At 41.2% G+C, this 16421-nt stretch overlaps 1 protein-coding gene across 3 annotated transcripts in view; it reads left to right on the forward strand.

The window, feature by feature from the left end:
• The first annotated feature begins 7820 nt into the window (after positions 1-7820).
• ANXA2 (annexin A2) overlaps positions 7821-16421 on the forward strand; it is a 29382-nt gene continuing 20781 nt past the window's right edge. The window contains exons 1-3 of one of the 3 annotated variants that reach the window (XM_051628318.1): positions 7821-8766; positions 9214-9292; positions 15751-15810. In XM_051628318.1, the coding sequence (XP_051484278.1) occupies positions 15763-15810 (48 nt within the window). In that variant the 5' untranslated portion in view covers positions 7821-8766; positions 9214-9292; positions 15751-15762. Of the gene's footprint in view, positions 8767-9053; positions 9075-9213; positions 9293-11912; positions 11996-15750; positions 15811-16421 lie in introns of those variants that run through there. The other 2 variants (XM_051628319.1, XM_051628317.1) reach the window with 2 other exon arrangements.

Here is a 16421-nt window from a genome sequence, read left to right on the forward strand (position 1 = left end):
CCTGTTTGTATACTTGCATAAACTGGTATCAACAAAAACAGGCCTTAAAGGTGTTCTTCCGAGTCTTGTTTTTGGACTAAGGAAGTTACCAAATACACACATCTGATCATTCTTCTGCTCACCAGGGCTTGACGTGACATGTTTTAGTGCCATGGGAGTAAATATAAGGTATTTACTTTGTTAACTGAAGTATACGTGTTGCAAAATCCTGAAGACAGTTTTTTTAAAGCAGGCTTAAACAACAATTATTAAAAACCATTTTTTGGTGAAATACAAAGCATTCTCTGATTATTTTTTTTTCCCTTGTTAGATATATTTACAGTATTATCCAGGTTTTTCGGGTTCTTTGCCACTGCGTTTAGCTGCAGTGATATGCTCATGACAAGCTGAACTGTGGTAGAGCTCTTTGCAAATTACAAGTAGTTTGATACAAAATCCTAAATGCACTTGGTGACCTCTCATAATAAGAATATTTTAGCTGTGAGTCATTTATGCCAGATAACTAACTCTGTGTGGGGACTCAAAGCTGTTTTCAGTTTGTGTATAGAAAGACTTTTGCCAGATTTGTATGGAATTTATTTTCTCAATGGAGTTTCATATGGTAGAAGTGGGTCATCTCTTTGCCCATATACCCATATGCCTAAAAGACTCGTGCCTTTCTCTAGATAATACACTACTATAAGATGCTAGTATACTACTAATGATAGTACTCTAATTGTATTTCCTTACCTATTTAGAGTGGGTAGGGAATCTGGAGTTTGTATACAACATGCAAGATGGCTTTTTAATTCACTGTTATGTTCTCTTTGATAGTTCTCTTTTGGATTAAGTAGGACTGAAGTAATTTGTTCTAAGGTGAGTTAATTGTTTGAAAGACTTTGGTTTTGTTCATGGATGGCAGGCAGGTGGTGATGTCTGTTTGACTGTCATTGGTATTGTGGCATGCATGCTGCAGATCTCTGGTCTGTTCATTTTGTCAGGGTTATACAGCACACAGAGTCATAAAATTCGTACACAAAATTTTTGCATACAATTTATAGCAAGCTTTCTGATCCAAGAAAGGAAATTGCTGTTCTCCATTACTTTGAGGATGTGAAAGTAAATCCTAGGAATATTCCCCAAGCAGAGGGATTTGAAATATTGGCACAAAACTGTATCACCTGGATTGCTGTTAGTTGTAGAAGTAGGGTGGTTCTGTATCTTAGGCATGTTTGTGGATGCATTCCAGATCTGCAAGGACGTGAAAGGTGAACAGCCATTTGTTTCTGCTGATTGATTTTGCTGCTCCTTCTGCCTTGCATCACAGCCTTTTCCTCTCTCTGAACAAGAGTAATAGGGTAAAATCCTCAGTGTCACTTGATTTGTAGGCTGCCACATCCTGATAAGGTCTTACTACATTGCTGTGGGAAGAGAGATACTCAACACCATAAGAAGACCAAAACTTGGCCTTTTAGATATGAGCTTGATACAGCATTAAGACAATATGTCCTTGATCATCTTGCTGCTGAATATCCCCACTTCCCAAAAGATTGCCTTGCTTCTTCAACATGCCATGATCTATGAAATAAAAATGGACGATTATGAAGTGTCATGGAGTAAAGTCTAATGGAAATTTGGTACTTTGCCTAAAAGCAACTTTGTAATCCAATGTGATGCCTGCCTTGGGAAATCAAATTATGTTATTATTTTCTCTAATAACAATTCAGCAGAATTCTACTTGATGAAATGGATCTGAGAGCAGAACATGTAGTGAAATGCTGATGGCTCCTCATCAGTTTGAGGTAAATGTGTACATAAGTACATTATTTTTATATTTGCATCTAAAGTAAAATTCTATTTAAAGGAGCTTGATAAGAGGAGAAGGCAAAAGGGAATAGCATGTTTATTTCAGGTAGTAACATGTGAAATTCAAAACAAAGAAAATGGCTAAATAAAATAATTGGTAAAAAAATATTTCAGTAAAGGCAGAAATTGTGCTGGATCAATGGTTCTATCTAGACTGCTCTTGAAATGCTAGTTACCTGTGGAGGAGAAAGAAGGAATACAGGGGAGTCTGACTGTTGTGACACCACCACCAACTTAATTTCTACATGTAACACAGATTGTAAAGCTGTGGGAAGCAGGAAATTACAGCTGAAGGAGAGTGAGCAGGCCTGGATCTTAACTCTCCATATAACTGTTGTTCTATAGCTAACTGCTGCTGATCTCACAATCCTGTCCTGTAATTTCAATCTTTAGCTCTGTGTTTGGAATGGATTGTGTTTATTTATGTTGCAATTTATATGGCTTGTTTGAAAATGTAATTACTACTTTTTGCTAGTCTGTATTATAGAAACATCTTGTACATACACATTTGAAGTTCACAGTTAGATGTCACTTACCCAGTCTAAGAATCTTCTGGTTATATTTTTCTCTCATTAGATTTTTTTGTTCTTTCTGTAGATTTACCTGGTTGTAAAAAGGGTGTGTAAATATGTGCTGTCCTTTCTTTCAGAACAGGAAGCTCTAAGTGCTGGAGAAATGGTCCTCTCATAGGTTTTCAGATCAGGTGTTTGTAGTCTAGTGCTAATAGAGCAGCCCATGCAGCTGCTTGGGATTATTTCATGCAGGACTTTATGTTTGTAAAGTCTCATGCAATTCTTGCTGGCCTAATCATGCAGTCTGTCCAAGTCTCCCTGATGAGTGACTCATCTGTCTGCTCTAACTACCTCTTTTTGCAATCTTGTATCATTTGAGAACTTGGTGAAGATTGGTTCCATCTTGTTCTCCAGATTATTTATAAGAATACTGAGTAGTACTGGACCCATTATCAACCCCTGAGAAGCTCTGTTCATGACCAGCTGCTGGTTCAGCTTTTAGCCCCTAGCCACTTCACTAGAAGTAGAAGAAACTGAGAACATGAGGTTCTCTCTGCTATATAAGATCACTGATAATAAGTCTGGTTCTCTCATTCACTAGTGTTTGTTACAAGGTTAAATGGATAGCTTTGTATCATGTTCAGGACATTTGAATTTAGTTTTGGAGGACTAGAGGGGGACTTCTTGTGAGGCATTTGAGATTACTGACTGACATACATGCAAAACCATGGCACTTCTTTGGTTCTTTATATTAGCATTAATAGCTGTAATGGGTTATTTGTTGTGAAATCGAACTTTTCTTTATTTCTGCAACAGTAAGTGTTTCCAGTCTTGTGATGTGCACTAATGAATCACAAACTGCTTTCATTCTCCTGTGTGACTGGCTAAACCTCTTCACCTTCTTTGTTTGGCAGCAAAACTTTTTAGGAATACAATAGACACTATCTACATAAAATATATTAGGACTAGATTTACTGTGTTTTTCCTCTGTCTCCTAATGCAGCCTATGAGCTGAAAGCACAGAGAAATGGCACCAAGTGACTAGACAACCATTTCTGTGCTGGCAAGTGGGAGCTGTCAATGACTAGTGACTGCCCAACCCCACACAGTGAAGTTAGTAGCAGACATTGAACCATTTGAAGAGGTACTTCTTTTGCTTCTGATTTGCTTGCCCTGTATTTTAAATAGAAGCTTGTCTCCAAAAGAATGCAAAATTCAGTTCAGATGTGGTCTTTCAGAATGTTTAGTACTGTCTTTCATTTAAGCTGCTTTTTACTTCTACTAGTAAAAGGAATTTTGGGGCATTTTCTCAGTTGAAGTCAGACTGGATGTATAACTGTCTCAAGATGTTTCTGTGGAAAGTTACATAACTAAGCTCCTTAACAAAATACAGCCTTTCTTGCAAGTGCAGGCACAGTCCTTCCCATGAGCACTGTCATGGATTGATATGGTGTATTTCTCTGTGCATGTGTGGTGGGGTTTTTTTAGTTGCTGTTAAACTGTATTTTTCTGTGAAGATCCTTATATTTTATTTGCAAGTTCAAGTCAACCTTCTTGTTGAGGACCTGTTTGAAAATTATCTGTAGATGTGATGTCACTATGGCCTTTGTTTCATTTCCTTAAAGGCTGAAGATCTGTTCCTTGTATGGGCACTGGCTACTAGCACACAGGACACAGCAGTGGAAGTTGAACTAGAAGTGTTCACTGGAGGCTTATTTGAAATCAGATATGTTAATGTAAACATTAAGTAATACGTGTAGTCCTTAATTCTAAAACAATAGGCTTTTAATATATTTTTCTGAGTCATTAAAGGGAGAGATCACTGTTTTTAGAAGTTAGACCTGTGCTTCTGACCTAGAAAAGCATGTCTTAGCCTGCCTGGCAGAAGCAAACACCTTCCTAGCAGCCATTCCATTTCACTCAATCAACATATTTTTTGAAGTCAAGTTAGTTTGCCTTAAATTTTAGCTAAAGTTGTAAGATGCCACTTGAAAGGAGAAAAAAAAGACATCAATATAGACGGTCATATTTAATCAAGAATTTGTGACATTTCTTTGTATTGCAAGGCATTGTTTGTTCCCCCGCTAGTACCTCAGCTGAGCCTGATTAGGTAATGAAGTTCAGATAATGTAAGAACTCAAAATACTAAGTGTTTTTGTACTAAAACGGGGTTGATGTGTTTTAAACAAACAAAAAACAACAAAAACCCACAACAAAAACTTTTGAGCTATTTTATAGAGTTACTGATTTTAATTACAGTTTTACAGCTGTGTTCCAGATTGCTGTAGTGATAGTATGCTGATTTCTGCCAGTGAACTTTAATCTGTAAGTGGTTTTATATTATTAATTTTCATGGGATCTTTCAGACACGGCATGATGTTAAACAAAAAGGGTATTTTTATACTGTGCAGTTACCAGCCTGCAGTTTTGCCATAAGAACTTGTTATTTAATTGTTTTTAGAGTAAATTAGATTACTTGATTTAATGAGATGACTTGAAGCTTTCAGAATTGTTCCCCAAGGTTCTTAAGGACATATTTAAGGTGTGACACCCTGTTCTTTGGCAGAGGCCAGGAGATTAATCCAAACCATGGGACTGTTTGTGTTGTGAGTCACTGAAATGGAAAAAGCACATAATGGTGGGAAACAATGAAGCAGAACAGACTTGCTCTTACATTAAAACTTTTAACACTATTCATAGGAAAAAAATCCCCAAGGAATTTCAGCAGCTTCCATGTTTTAGAGCTGTCGCTGTCCATTGGCAAGACAGACCCAAACTCTCTAGTCATTATTCACACTGGTCTGTTGTGGATGATATCAGGAGCTCCTATGTGCACTGGTAATATTTCTTACAGTGTTTTCCAGTGTGGTGGCAGGCTGGGGAACATTACTGTAGGGCTGGCAGCTGTGATTGTTTTAAGCACTGTGTCATCTAAATGGGTTCAAAATCTTTCTTAGTGCTGTAGTAAATACTGGTAGTCTGTTTATGCTAGCAGCATTGTGCTGATACTGCTGGGAAAGCTGAACTCATCATAGTGGTTTTGAGACATGTCTTTTTAACTTGTTAACCTACGTCAGATCAAAGCCAGCATGCTACCTAGAATCAGGTGGAATTGCAACTCTACAGACCTGAGAAGATTAAGCTATGCTTGAAGATATTGATGATAACCCGAGAACAGAAAGTAAGGTTACCTTCTTCAGTGTCTTGCTATGCTTTTCAGCCCTTGTTTTATCTCAGATTTCGTGATTTTAGGATAAAAAAGCAGCTGGCTGTCAAGCTGGGCATCCGGAAGTCCCCAAGAGGCTGAGGAAATTCACTGAAACGTGGTTACACACATAGTGATTGTTTGTATATCCTGTGCCTGGTTCATCAGCATAAAGAGGCTGAGCTTATTCAGGCCAAAACCAGTACAAGGAATTTGGCAGGAGTGTTTCACTTCTGTTTATGTCTGTATCTAGGCAACATCTCCTAGTCACACACTAGATCATTACTTGTGTGGGGCACACTGAAAAACTTAAAAACTAAGATGCTAGTGATTCATGTTTTAGTTTAGAAATGAAACTGAACTGCAGACACTGTTAATACTCATGGTGAATGTATGGCAGAGGAGTTACATGTGTACCAAGGAACAGAAAAGTATCTAAATTGCTGGGTTATAACTTGTTCATTATGTATATTCCTCACTGAATCTCTGTTATTGTCTAGATATACCTCTCAAATTCAGTCTAGTTAGTGTGCCAAAGAGAAGTAAAGAAGATGCTGTAGCCTGGACTGATTCATGAGGGAAACAAGCCTACTGCACTTTTGAAGTTGCTGGCCCTTGTTGTAACCTGTGTCAGCTAGATGAGAGTAACAAAGGTTCTTGCTTCCTTGTGAGCATCTTTACAGAACGTAGATGATTGCATGTTGTCTTCTGCTATCAGTGTACAGACTGTGCAATGAGATTCCACCGTGGTGACTCAAACTTTATTGGTTTGGACAATTGGTAGTGACTTTAGTCTGTCTGTGTGCCCTGAGACAACTTTCTTTTTAGCTTTTGTGCACAATAGAAGGAGTTTCTTTTCTGACAGTCCTGTAACTATAGTCTTGGCTAGTATTTTGCTTTGTCACTCCCTTGTCTTGATTCAGATCCCAAGTCACCCAGGCACCAGGTGCTAGATGTAGACAAGCTCCATGTGCCCATAGGCTTAGAGTGAAAGGATCCACTGAGACTGTAAGATAAAAGGATGAGGATGATGATGTTACTCACACTGGTGATGAGGAAAATCTTAGTAAAGAAATTAGAGTTCAAACTAAGGTTATGGTCAAACATGCAAGAAAGTGACAAGTGGAGGGATACTGAGCAGCAAATGGGAATGAATTTGCAAATACAGAGTTGAGAAATAGCTGAAGACAATTCTAGTGATAAAACAGTATCAGAAAATGAGGACATTTTCGGCAGTCACATGCAGCCAACTGGTGGGAGAGAGAGGAAGGTGTTTTACTAGCCATGAAAAATATTTGCTGTCAGGTTCTAATGTAATGTGTGAAGTGCTTCAAGATTCTGCAAAGGGAAATGAGTGTAGAAATAATGCCTGTCATGTCTTTTTCAGTAGAAATGATTGCTAAAATTTATCTTTTAAGCAAGGCTACATCAGCTTTCATGTAATGTAGACTTTTTATGAAATACATTAAGATAATCTGGAAACAATTTGATTGATCTAATATGTTCCTGTATGGTGATGAAATAATTTGTTTAGCATTTTCTTTAGCAGACGCAATACTTGGTATTTGTCCTGAAGGGTTAAAAGTCTAATGACAGGACCTGATCAGTGAGAAAGCAACAATCTAAGATCACACAGGAAACCGTAGCACTGCAAGGCATACAGTCCAGGTGTCCAGTTTCTAACCTGGTTATCTTGTTCATAAGCATACTACCTCTGTACCCAGACTGAACTAGCAAATGCCACCTAGCTTATTGTAATGTTTCATTTGTAAAATACACATCTAACAAAATATTAGAGATCTGGCTAACGCACAAAATCATTCCAGAGATTAAGTCTAGCTCTTTAAAAGGGATTATTTCAAGTAAATGAAATTCTGAGTGGAGAATAACATTTGTGCAGGAATGTGCATGTAGTGTAGGAATGAGATTGCACAGAATAGAATTGATCCAAGGGCTTAGGTTGTTAGGTGGAGCACCTAACAAGATGTCTGGTTCTCTGGTATTGTGTTAGATAAAAGATGGCATTGGTATTCTTGGTATTCAATCTATTTTTCAAAAACATACATAGGAATTACAGTTCTGTAAGGTTTAGAGTAAATAATTGTGGGTGTTAACAAAATACATGGGATTTCCACTCTGAACACCCCAAAAAACCCCCAAACCCAAGTTGAACACTTTCAGTGTTTAGAGTTTTACTAATGCAAACTCAGCGTGCTTTCAGGAGTCCTTTGTCCTTTCTGCTATAGCTGTAAACATAACAACTTGCCAAGCTGTTATCCTGGGAACCCAACTAGCATATATTCTAAGTTATACTTAACTTTCTCTGTAACCTGTGATTACTCTAAGTGCTAATAACAAATCTATGTGTATTTGTATCATGGCAGTTCCCAAATTAGACCAAATAATGAAGGTGCAAAAATAACACCCAGAGGTCTGCCTGATCCATATGTTAATCAGAATGGAATTTATGTTACCCTCTTGCAACATAACATTCAGTGTAGCAACACTGCACACAGTGGCTCAGCCACACCTAAGCCAGAAGATCCCCTTTTTTTTTTAACTAAAGAAAAAAGTATAAGTAGGCAATACATGTTGCCAGAATTGTGGCCTTCATAACTCCAGTGTCAACGCATCTTTGATTCTTTGTAGGAAGCATCCTGAAAGAGTGTGAGCAAGATTTGTATAGATTAAGGAATCAAACAATCAGGGACAGATGTAAGAGAAAAATCTATTGAGAGTCAGAGTGACTCTGTATGCACTAACATTATTGCAGAGGTAAAGTTTGGATCAGAGAGGAACTTGAATATTCAAGTTAAGCACTTCAAGCTTCCAGCAGTGTAACATAAGAAGAAAATAATACAAGAAAAATCAAAGGTGTTGATAAGGTGGATGATAATGGTATATGGAATTGAAAGAGGGAGGGGAAAAATATAAACCTAGTATCAAACAATATTAAGAGGTTACAAAAAGAATGGAAGAGTTAGCAATAGCAGTGTCACAGTCTGAGAGGATAGACTAAATGGACCTGCAGCATGTTCATAGAGTACAGGAAGAACTATAGTCACAGTGAGCTGTCAGAAAGGAAGAATGAGAAGTTAGCACAATTACGTTTGTTTTTCCATCCACAGGACTCTGGAATCAACAAAAGCTTGCCCTCTTTGATTTCTGTGGTCAGCATGCAGGAAGCTGGAGAATCATAAACAGGTAATTGCAGCTGAAATAGTTGCTGGGTATTCGAAATACGAGCTTCTATGCAGATACTTTAAGGGGGTGTGGGGACTAACCAATGTGAAAGCAAATTGGAAGATACTTCTTGGCACTGCCTTGCTTGCAGGCTAGCTGCAGCGTGTTTCTTCCAGTAAATAAATGGTCTGTGAGCCAGGCACAGAGAGGCATTGGGCTGTGGTAAGTGCAGTCCTTCCCCCTGCCTTTAATCCAGCCTCATGCTAACAGTAGTTACTTTAATGTAGTGCTCAGGAGCAGTGATCACGGGCCAGAACCCCTTGTGACAGGTGCTGTACAAACCCTCTAAGATTTGGCTAAATCTTTAGAAATAATCTGTGATGTACAAGTTTGTCTCATTTTAAAAAGTGGTTCAGGCACTTGGCTGCTCTTCTCCCATTTAATTAATTTCCTTTCCATGTTTGGCAGGTAACAGAAGTCTTTCCTATTTGCACAGTCTGGCTGCTGCCTTCTTCAACTCACAGCTTTTGCAAGTTTTTTTTCAAAGGTATGAAGAGTATCATATTTCCATGGGTGGGATCACCAGGCCTTGGTATTGGGGGATGTTGTTCTGCTGGTTGTTCTCCCAAAAGTGTTAATATGTTTTCTGCTGTTCACACTACTTAGAGTCCCCAGCTAGTACAAATGCCTTTGATGTCAGTTGACCTACATAAGCAGAAAGAAATTGAGGGAATTCATAATATGTTTGAATATAAAGTTTGTATCTTCATTACTCTGAGTATGTTTCCTCTTTTTTTTTTCCTATTGTCAGTCTTTTTTCTTTTGAAATTACTTCAGCAGTCCCTGAAGCTTGTGTAATTTCAGAGAGACTGCTGTCTATTTTAAACTAGGGTGAATGTGTGATTCTGAGGTTGAATAATTGATTAAGTTGGATACGAGAGACAGCATCTCTGTTCCCTTTCTGAAGCTGTTGGAGTTGCTAGGAAATCTTTTCATGCTGCAGTTAATGTGGCTGTAATGATAACAGTTCACTTGATATTGAAGCTTTTGCAAACTGTTCATAGGAAGATCTAGTTAACCAAAATTAATTGTGGTATTGAGCTACTTCAGATTTAAACTATTGAGTTATTAAAAAGCAGATGATTTTCTAAGGAAATGGGAATAGCGTCATTGAAACAGGCTGCAGTAGAGGACTGGAAGGTAAATGGACCTTCAATTAAGAGAATGAATATGTATCTCTGAATTAATGCATTAATATGTGATTAGGCAGATTTTACACAAGAATGCAACATACATGTGTGTTGGCAACACATTAGATATGTGAACACACTTTTTTCAGAGGGTGTGGTGGTTATGCTTTCCTCCTTTTCCTTTAAGAATGTTTGACAAGAGGTGGGGATAAAAAAACCTGTCCCTGAGGAATTGTGCATCCATTAGTAGGCAAAGTGGCTGTCTGGCTTCTGCTCAGTTGCTTATTCCTTTTTAAAGCCCCTAATGAATACTGCAGTACAGAATGGCTGTTGCTTCTAGAACTGTAAGTATTTTTCATCTGTGAGGCACCTTTCCAAGTCGCTAGTGATTTTTTCCTAAGAAACCTGAAAAGCAGAGGGAAATTATCTGTTTAACTGTTAGTGACAGGCACTGGTGGAAGTGGGATAACCAGGAATTAATGTCTAAAGATGAAGAAATAATGCTAGCAGCATTGCCAAAAAGAAAGCTAGTATGTCCAACTACTGCAATACTGGCACTGAAGTTCTTCTCTGACAAAACACTGTGCCATGATATTCCTTTCCCTATGGCTGTCCCTTTCATGTCACCTTTGTTTATTCAGAGAAGGGCTGTTAACATTATTTTCACCTTCTGCAATGATCAGTTCACCCCTCTACTCTGTTGCCTCCATGTTTGAAACCTAATGTAAGAACTAATAATATTTCTCCCTTTTTTTACTTTGACCTTGTTTTATCCCAGCAATTGCTTTGTGGCTCAGCCCATGTTCTGATGTCTCTTTTGTGCTTACCTGCTTTTGCCACCACTGTCTTTATGCACCTGGCTAAGCCTAAAACTTCTTCACCCTCTTTTTCTGCCAGAAGGCATCTCTCTCTATGCCAACAAAAAGATAGTATAGCAGAGGCCAATACATGTTTGCAGAATCAAAACCCCTGTGACAACGTAGTCTTGCAACATCTATGTAAAGGTATTCACCTCAGGGTTTTTAAAAAACACTTAAATTACAGAAATAACTGCATGTATTGGGAATGGGGAGTGCTTGCTTTTTTTTTGACATATTTGAGATTGATCAGTAAATTGGCCACACTGTTGTGAAATGGTAATCTAAAGTGATCCAACTCAAGATCTTTTTTTCAAGTGCTTTTAAACTATATCTTGCTTTTGTTACCAGTGTAACATTTGGGTTTATTTTTCACTAGTCAGACTGGCAGAAGGTTTGACTTCCCCCCTCGCTGTTCTGGGTGTGGTGGTGCCTGCTGGGGTTGTCTGAGCATGATTCAGTGAGCAGGGCAGAGCTCCTGCCTTCTAACGGGCATGGCTTGTGGCAGCCGTCACTGGGGCTTCCCACAGCTCAGATGCATGTAACACCGAGTGTTAAGTAGTGTTGGTGTGAAGCAGGCTTCGCTACAGCTGTGAAGCGGGGGGAACTCGGTTCGCCGAGTGTGAGCCCCGCACAGCAGGGCAGCCACTGCCCAGGTTGGCGGGGTCAGGGCTCCGGGCCGTCCCCTGTGTGCCCGGGCAATGAGCGCCCGCACAGCAGCCCTGCTTCGGGGAACCCAAAGCACAGCCTCTGCCCCAGTAACGCAGGGGTGCGGGGCTGCCCTCGGCGGGGGCACCGGGCAGCGCCGCCGGGGCCGATCTCCTCCCTTCTGGAAGGTGGGCAGCCACCAAGTACCCCCTGGGGAGAGAGGGGCTGGGGAGCGAGGGCTGAGCCCCGACCCCTGCACCCGAGGGTGCTGCTCCCGGCGCCTCCTCCGCAACGTCGGGAGTCCCCTGGGCGGGGACGAGGCCAGGGCCCTGCGGGACGTGGACGTGGAGGGAGAGGCCGCTTCTGCCCTACCCTTGCCCACCCCGTCCCTCTCCCTTTCCTGTTGCGGGAGGTGGGCGCGGCCGGGTGAGTCAGCGCCGGGGGGACGCCGGGGCGGGGAACTCCCGCCCGGGCCTACAAAACCCCGCCCGGGTCGCTGCTGGCCCCAGCAGCTGCCTGAACCTTCGCCGGAGCTTCCCTGCCCGCCCCGGACAGGTACGCCCTCGCCGGGCGCCCCGGCCCCGCCAGCGCGGCACGGAGCGGGGGAGGCGGCAGCCCCGGGGGGCGGGCGGGCGGGCAGAGGCTGCGGGAGGGCAGCGGGGCGGGCGGGCAGAGGCTGCGGGAGGGCACCGGGGTGTGCGGGGTGCGGCCGCCGCCCTCCTGCGCGGTCCGCTTTCTAGCTCTTCTTTCGGCATTAGCCGCTCCGTGCTTTCCTGTGCTCGGTTTCGCGTTGAAACGGCGGCCTCCGAGGGCCAGGCTGTCCCAGGAGAGCTTCGTGCGCCCCGCACCGACACTGGGTGTGGCAGCAGCGCTCAGAAAAGAGGAAGCCGTCCCAAACTGTCAAACTTCTTTAGGGTATCTTTTCTTCTCCTCTTTAAGGTACACAAAGGCTCAGCTGACTTAACGGTGATCCTGGACGTTCATTTTTCAGCCCGGAGCCTCGCAGAGGTGCGGGCGGTGCCAGGCAGCCCCTCTGGCCGCTGCAGGCGGGGCGGGAGGTGCCCGGGGGGGCTGATGTGCCCTGCGGGCGCGGCAGAGCCCGGAGCGTGGCCCCTTCCCATCTCTCCCAGGGTGTGGCTGCGGGCGCCGCTGCAGCCGCTGGCACGGGCAGCGGAGAAGCCCTTGCGCAGGGAGTGTTCTCGGTGGCCGGTGCTTACCGGAGGTTTGCCTTTGCTCTCTCACCCGCGGCGTGCCAGGGAACGCTGTGCGGTTCCTTGCTCGCAGAGCCAGGCTTGGACACAGCGGTCCCACCCTGCCTGGCCATGAGCTGAATTGCTGAGATGTCTCTGCTGCCTTTTGGATTGTGAGTCAGCTTGAACACTTCCTCCTCCCTGAGCCAGGAGGGGAGGTAGGGCAAAGGAATGTTGCTATGTATTTTAACTGGAGAAAAAGTGAAATGACTTAAGAATAGTCATGCAGAAGTGAGTTGTGTTCATATACGTGGCAGCTTACATTCTGTTTGACTGCAGTTAGTCGTTCATGCTCAAATGCTTCACAGAGATGTGCAGACCCTGACATATAGGTCAAGAGTGAAAAAAGTCTTGTGGAACCTCTGTGCCCTCGAGCGATCTGTCCTTAGGTGTGTCTTGTGTTGGTGGAGCTAACTGTGATAAGCAGCCCTAGTGAGTATAGTTTCCATTAGCTAATGTGTGGAATGATTTACCTTTATTTAAAATGTTTTCCTGTAAAGTCTCAACAGTGAGAATAACTTGAATTCAAATAAATAAAAGTCCTTAATTGTGTGTGTGCATAGTGCATTCCTGGAATGGAACATCTCCTGGCCTTCTAGCAGTGTCTGTGGAAGAAAACAGTTTAAGTATGTTTGTGGCAGCGTGGTTTAAGGGGTTTTAAAATCTTTTGCTTAAAAGCTTTTTTTGTTCTATGAGTAGTGGCTTTAGATGATCTGCTAAACCTTGCTGGGTGATTTGAGTTGATACAGCCTGGCTCATTTGTACTTGTGGTTAGCACTGCATATAAATTAATTATTTCAAGTCCTTATTTCATTTACAGCAGATATTGCAGATTTTTTCTTGCTCTCCCTCATCTCCTCTGTTGCCAGGCCTCACCCTGGCTTTTTGAGATCTGAACCAAATGATCTCCAAGTGAAAGAGTTTCCATTTTCTCCTTCTGGGGATGCCAGTTTCTTGGCCAAGATGTCTGGGAACACCCTTTGCTCAAGCTCTGTCCACAAGAGTATAAGTGCTTCTTAAAATGCTAACTCTTACTTATTGAGCAATGTGGTTGTTTGTGCATACCTGACACTTTTCCATGGATCACATGGGGTTTTTTTCTGCTGTAATGTGCATGAGCTGTTTGTGGGAAATGAGATACAGAGCTGTTTTTAAACACATTCTTCTGTCACCAGTTCTAGGGATATTGTATATAGACTAGGCCAAATCAAACAACAGATTTGCAAACAAATTATTACGGTGAGGGTCAAGGTCAAAAAAGATTCTATCGCTTTTAGTAGAATAACATCATGATTTAGGATTATGTAATGTGGATTTGGGAGGGGAACCCAGTTGTAGAAACTTGCCTTAAGGTATTGAAGTATAGTTTACAGATGGAATTAGAAGATTATTATTTTCCAGTGTAAGGAAGAACAAGTTAGTGCAAGTATTTTCTGTTTGCATGTTCAAATCCACCCTAACTTGTCAAAATTACGTCAGATAAAATCAGTCCATCAGAGAACCGTGAGAGTCTGTTCTGTAATATGAATGCCTTACAAAGTAGGGTGTGACAAGAGATTTGTTTGTTTTCTGAGTAAAGATCTTTCTCTGCAAAGATTCTTGCCACAACTCCCATCTTTCCCTTTTGTGATCTTGCTGCTGATGGGCAGTTGGTTGCTGTGGCATTGTTGTGTGCTGGTGATATGAACCTCCCAGTTCCAGCTCTACGTGAGAACGTGTTGGTTCTTTTCCTGGACTCTGTTCAAGTTTTTTGTTCCAACAAGCCTGATTCAATGTGGTTTTTAATTTATTTAGAAACAGAAGTCTTGCAAAAAGCTGTTCAATTATTGTTTTGTGAAAGATTATACTGTAATAGCTTTGCTCCATCTTTGCTTTTTTTTTTAATCTCTCTGTGACAAGCAAGACTAAAGGACTTCAGTTCCTCATCTCTGGTATTGTTTGTAGTACTGTCAGGGTACAAAGGTCTTTCTGTTAGGCACTTTGTGTTATTAAGAGCAAACATTATGAATTTCATAGCTCTGTAATATTTCATCCCTGCTAACTAGCGTTGTTAATAGTGCCAACAGCAGGAACCTGCTTATTACAACTTCTGAAGCCTGTATTTAAAGGGCTGGATTGGACTTCTGCTCTGAAAAAAAATTATTCTCAAATAAGTTGATATGTGACTTGAATTTTCATTCTCTCTCTCTTATTTTCCCTCCTCTAGGATCTTACTTTTTTCCTTTAAGTAAAGTTGCTTGTGTTACTTTTTGTTGTCCTATAAAGTTTCCTAGGTTGCTTTAGAAGATGAAAGGTTTTATTTCTGTATTCTAAGTGAGGAAAAGTGTGATTACAGCAGTTACACTACAAAAATACATGTATGTGTGGTTTTGCATTTTTTTCTCATAAGACTTGCTGTATCTGCTAAAAGTAAGGATTTCTGCTTTTCTCTTCAAGTATAGGAGGTTTACAGGAGCTAAAACAAAATCACTTGTTCTAGAGTTTTAACCTGGTCTCAATTTTTAGGAAACTATTTCAAACTTTTTGCTGGTTCTCTGAACTCTTGGTATCAGATTGAGCATTGAGGGGAGAGAAGTTTTACTTTGTCTGGAAAATTTACCTGGTTGCTAGTACTGCTTGCCTGAGAAAGCCCCAGTACCATAAGAAGAGTAACTGATGGAGGATAGAAAAGGAATCTCAAAAACAGTTAAAAAGACATACCTAGGGCTGGCTGCACGACAGCTGGGAGTTGGCTAGGAGGGTATGGTATCTGGGACCTGGATTGGAGGAACTGGTGGCAGTGTGGAAGTGAAGGGAGTGGCACCCAGTGAGGCTGAAATTGTGCAGTTTTGGTTCCAGGCTTATTTATCAGTTAGTGAAATGTCACTGGTCCTGAGTTGTTGCTGTCCTTTGTCTCTTACCTCCCCTCAAGCCAACTCTTTTCACAGATAATGCTCCCTACAGTTTGATTGTAGAGTTCTTGAGAAATAAGCTTTAATTTCACTTTCAGTGCTGCAGGAATATATAATGTGCTGATGTCATTGAAGTAAGTGTACTTTTTTTTTTTTTCTCTTCCTCCAGCATTCTTTCAAGATGTCTACTGTCCATGAAATTTTAAGCAAGCTCAGCCTTGAAGGAGATGTGAGTATTACTAGCTAAACAAGGAAAGTTTTACTGCCACATCTAGTTTCCTTTACAGGACTCTCTGCCAACAATTGTACTGAGCTGTACAGTTTACGAGATTCCTTACATTGACTAAAAACCTAGTCAGCAGTGATCAGTTCTCAGTCAGAAATCAGCTCTAAACCATAAGACAATGTTATAGGTGACTAGATGTAATGGCAGTTCTTCAAACTGGCCAGCAGCATGAGCGATATTCACTTGCTGGGCCATATGAAAGAAATCACATGGCAGACTGAGTAGCTACTTTTTATCTGTGGTCCCTCTTTCTTCCAAAGGAAAAAGTGAATTAAGGTTGGTAAGTTGGAAATGTGTTTGATTTTGCTCATCACTTGTGAATTTTCTTTGCTGTTTTGTGTTGTTTTTTTTTCTTAATTAAAAATAAAAGAACATGACTTAAGATCCCCAATATTTTAATTCCTATTATTCCTGTAATGGTTGTCACCAAAACCAAACTACCTGTTGAAAAAACTTACTTTCTCCAAGTTCTTTTCTCATTTTCTGTTTTGAAAAGCATGAAGCATCTTTGTTTTGATTGCATGTTTTCTACCACATCTGCACTTGCTTGATAG

The sequence above is a fragment of the Apus apus genome, chromosome 10 (assembly GCF_020740795.1).
Source record: "Apus apus isolate bApuApu2 chromosome 10, bApuApu2.pri.cur, whole genome shotgun sequence".
In the NCBI taxonomy this organism is placed as follows: domain Eukaryota; kingdom Metazoa; phylum Chordata; class Aves; order Apodiformes; family Apodidae; genus Apus; species Apus apus.